The sequence below is a fragment of the Hylobates moloch genome, unplaced genomic scaffold, assembly GCF_009828535.3.
Source record: "Hylobates moloch isolate HMO894 unplaced genomic scaffold, HMol_V3 SCAFFOLD_8, whole genome shotgun sequence".
NCBI classification, from domain to species: domain Eukaryota; kingdom Metazoa; phylum Chordata; class Mammalia; order Primates; family Hylobatidae; genus Hylobates; species Hylobates moloch.
This window is the reverse complement of record NW_026652283.1, coordinates 7,719,532-7,723,160: the sequence shown is the minus strand read 5'-3', so window position 1 is coordinate 7,723,160 and position 3,629 is coordinate 7,719,532. Positions and strand designations below refer to the sequence as shown.

The window sequence follows — 3,629 nt, the reverse complement described above, 5'->3', positions numbered from 1 at the left end:
CAAAAAAAAAAAAAAAAAAAAAAAAAAAAAAAAGATGACAGGCAAGAAAACAATAAGGAAGTGAAAGTAACCCCTTTATAACCTCCCACTGGTTCACTCCTTGGAAATAGAAATGATTCAGGGAGGCAGAAGAGGATAAATAAACGCTGCCTTGAAACAGTCTCTATGCTTAGCTAGATTCTGTCTGCAGCTGCTTTCTGCAGAATCCTGCAAATTAGGTTTGTCATCTGAACGTGTCTCTCTCCTCCTGTATCTCTACATCTATTTCAGGTCCCTGGGTTTGCTCATGTCTGTTGCCTTGGTTCTTCTGCTGTGTTCCTCTAACTGTGGACAATGCCTCCATCCATTTCCAGAAGTAAATGTGTTGATGGCATTTTATCACCTGTGTAGTTCCTCTTTTGACCGTCTCAGTTCTCACCTATGTCTGTGCCTGTTGTTTTTACCTTCGTCTTTTTTCTTTCTGCACACTTTTGTTTCTGCTTCTGTCACTGCTTCTCTCTACCAGCTGGCTTTCTATGACGATGCCATCCCCATAGCAACCTCTCTCTGGGGAAGAATGAAGGGAAGGAAAAGAGAGAGCTAGAATAGATGGGCTAAGAGAAGCCAGATTGGAGTTGGAAGGTGACCTTTTGGATTGAGTCCTAGAACAGAGTACAGAGAAACTATGAAGACTGATACCAGCCAAGTTACACAAAACCCTAAGAAAACACAAATTGGGAGCCCAAATCCAGTCCCTGCTGGCAAAACTCATTCAGCAAATCCTTTCTGTTGTAAATTAACCTGTCATCTATTTTCCCTTCCTTGTGATTGAGTTTGCATTTCTAACAGGATCCTGGAGAGATCCTGATGCTGCTGGTCCCCGGACCACAATTTGAGTAGCACTAGTCTAGATGATTTCTGAAGTCAAGCAATACAGTTGACATACATGGTACATAAATGTATGGATATTTTATTGTTCCTTGATTAAAAATAACTTTCCTTTGGGAATGGAGGAGCATGAATAAACTAAATCAAGTTGGTTTTGTTTTTCTCTGCCATTTGCAAGCTGTGATATCCATTGACCCCTTTCTTGGTTTGGTAAAATGACCAACCATAGAGGTTTGCCCAGGTACTTTCAGTGCTAAAACTGAGATAGTCCTGGGCAAACGGGATGATTGGGTGACCTCCCCATTCACAAGGCTAGTGAAATAGAAGGAATGTATAAGGAAAAATGAACTTGGCTAGGAATCAGAAAATGCAGCTTCTAGTCGTAATTCACAACTTATTAATATTCTGACCTTAAATTGATCATTTAAATTCTCTTTCAGTTTTTGTACCTATAAAATGGTGATAATGTTAACTACTTTACTTACTTCCCACAAAAGTTTTGAGGACCAATCGAAATAATGTATAAAAAGATTATTACAATACCATATACATATTAAGACAAAGATGTAGCTCACTTGTTTTTGCTTAGAATTTACGATTTGCAGCCCAGCGTGGTGGCTCACACCTGTAATCCCAGCACTTTGGGAGGCCAAGGCAGGTGGATCAGCTGAGGTCAGGGGTTCGAGACCAGCCCGGCCAATATTGTGAAACCCCTCTCTACTAAAAAGGTAAAAATTAGCTGGATGTGGTGGCATTTGCCTGTAATCCCAGCTACTTGGGAGGCTGAGGCACGAAAACTGGGAGGTGGAGGCTGCAATGAGCTGAGATTGTGCCACTGAACTCCAGCCTGGGTGACAGAGTGAGACCTTCTCTAAAAAAAAAAAAAAGGAATTTACTACCGGCTGGGCGCGGTGGCTCACGCTTGTAATCCCAGCACTTTGGGAGGCCGAGGCGGGTGGATCACGAGGTCAGGAGATCGAGACCATGGTGAAACCCCGTCTCTACTGAAAATACAAAAAATTAGCCGGGCGTGGTGGCGGGCGCCTGTAGTCCCAGCTACTCGGAGAGGCTGAGGCAGGAGAATGGCGTGAACCTGGGAGGCGGAGCTTGCAGTGAGCCGAGATTGCGCCACTGCACTCTAGCCTGGGTGACAGAGCAAGACTCCGTCTCAAAAAAAAAAAAAAAAAAAAAAAAGGAATTTACTATTTACTGGCAAAAAATAGCAACCCAGCAATCTCATTCCTAAGAATACAACAAGTATACAACCGAGAGAAAAGAATTCATACATTCAGCAAGTATCAGGAATGTTTATAATAGCTTGAACTGGAAACAATGATGCGTACATCAGTGGGAGAATAGATAAGTAAATGTTGTCATAGCCAAAAGTGGAATACTACTCAGCAGTAAGAAGGAATGAACTACCAACACCACCACAGTAGTACTCGTAGACACGATGCTCAGTGAAAAAAACATCTGAGCACAAAAGAGTACATACTGTATGGTTCCATTTAAAGGTCAAGAACAACAAAATTCATTGATGATGGCAGAAGTAAAAATAGTAGTTTCTTCTGGAGAAGGAGGCTATAGACTGGAACTAGCACTAGGAAACTTTTTGAGGAGCAAGAAATGTTAAAGAATCTAGATCTTGTTTTTTCACAAGACGGCGCCGAAAGCGAAGAAGGAAGCTCCTGCCCCTCCTAAAGCCGAAGCCAAAGCGAAAGTTTTAAAGGCCAAGAAGACAGTGTTGAAAGGTTTCCACAGCCACAGAAAAAAGAAAATCCGCACGTCACCCACCTTCCGGCGGCCCAAGACACTGCGACTCCAGAGACAGCCTAAATATCCTCGGAAGAGCGCTCCCAGGAGAAACAAGCTTGACCACTATGCTATCATCAAGTTTCCGCTGACCACTGAGTCTGCCATGAAGAAGATAGAAGACAACAACACACTTGTGTTCATTGTGGATGTTAAAGCCAACAAGCACCAGATTAAACAGGCAGTGAAGACGCTCTATGACACTGATGTGGCCAAGGTCAACACCCTGATTCGGCCTGATGGAGAGAAGAAGGCATATGTTCGACTGGCTCCTGATTACGATGCTTTGGATGTTGCCAACAAAATTGGAATCATCTAAACTGAGTCCAGCTGCCTAATTCTAAATATATATATATATATATATATATATCTTTTCACCATAAAAAAAAAAAGAATCTAGATCTTGATCTGGTTAATGGTTATACCTGTGAATACAGATATAAATATTCACCCAACTGGAAACTCCAGATTAGTGCATTTTTATCTGCTTTATTGTATGTGTACTTCAGTAAAGAAAAAACAAAGGAAAAGACACAAATAAAGGAGGGAAGAACTCACCCTCAATTCTATCACCACTAGAAAACAATGTTTTTTTTTCTTGAAATGTTTGCATTCTAACCACCCCAGCACTACGAAGAGGTGCAGTTTTGTAATTGGAGCGCCTGATGAGCATCTGATGAGTGGATCCGGAGCTTATCCCCTCATGTCGAGTTGATGATGATAGTTCAGCTTCTAGACTTGAGCAAGATGACAGTAAAGGGAAGTGGAAACCCTGGGTCACTGGCTCAGGAAGAGGGCCAGGTTTACATCAACGTTGCAACAAATCTGGTGGCTTTTTTTTTTTTTTTCTTTTCGTGTTGCTGTTTCTTTTCTTCCTCTTCATCTTTGGGTCCGTTTGCCTACTTTTCTTGGACTGATTTTCCACTCTCCCCCACTACACAGCAGTCTTT

The 3,629-nt window shown here is 42.1% G+C and overlaps 1 protein-coding gene across 1 annotated transcript in view; it reads left to right on the top strand.

Moving 5' to 3' along the window:
* The window catches only part of LOC116473907 (large ribosomal subunit protein uL23-like), a 37,193-nt gene extending 34,169 nt beyond the window's left edge, over positions 1 to 3,024 (top strand). Inside the window, exon 4 of the mRNA XM_058442081.1 lies at positions 2,528 to 3,024. Coding sequence (XP_058298064.1) covers positions 2,528 to 2,998 — 471 coding nt within the window. The 3' untranslated portion in view covers positions 2,999 to 3,024. The remainder of the gene's footprint in view (positions 1 to 2,527) is intronic.
* The last annotated feature ends 605 nt before the right edge of the window (positions 3,025 to 3,629 follow it).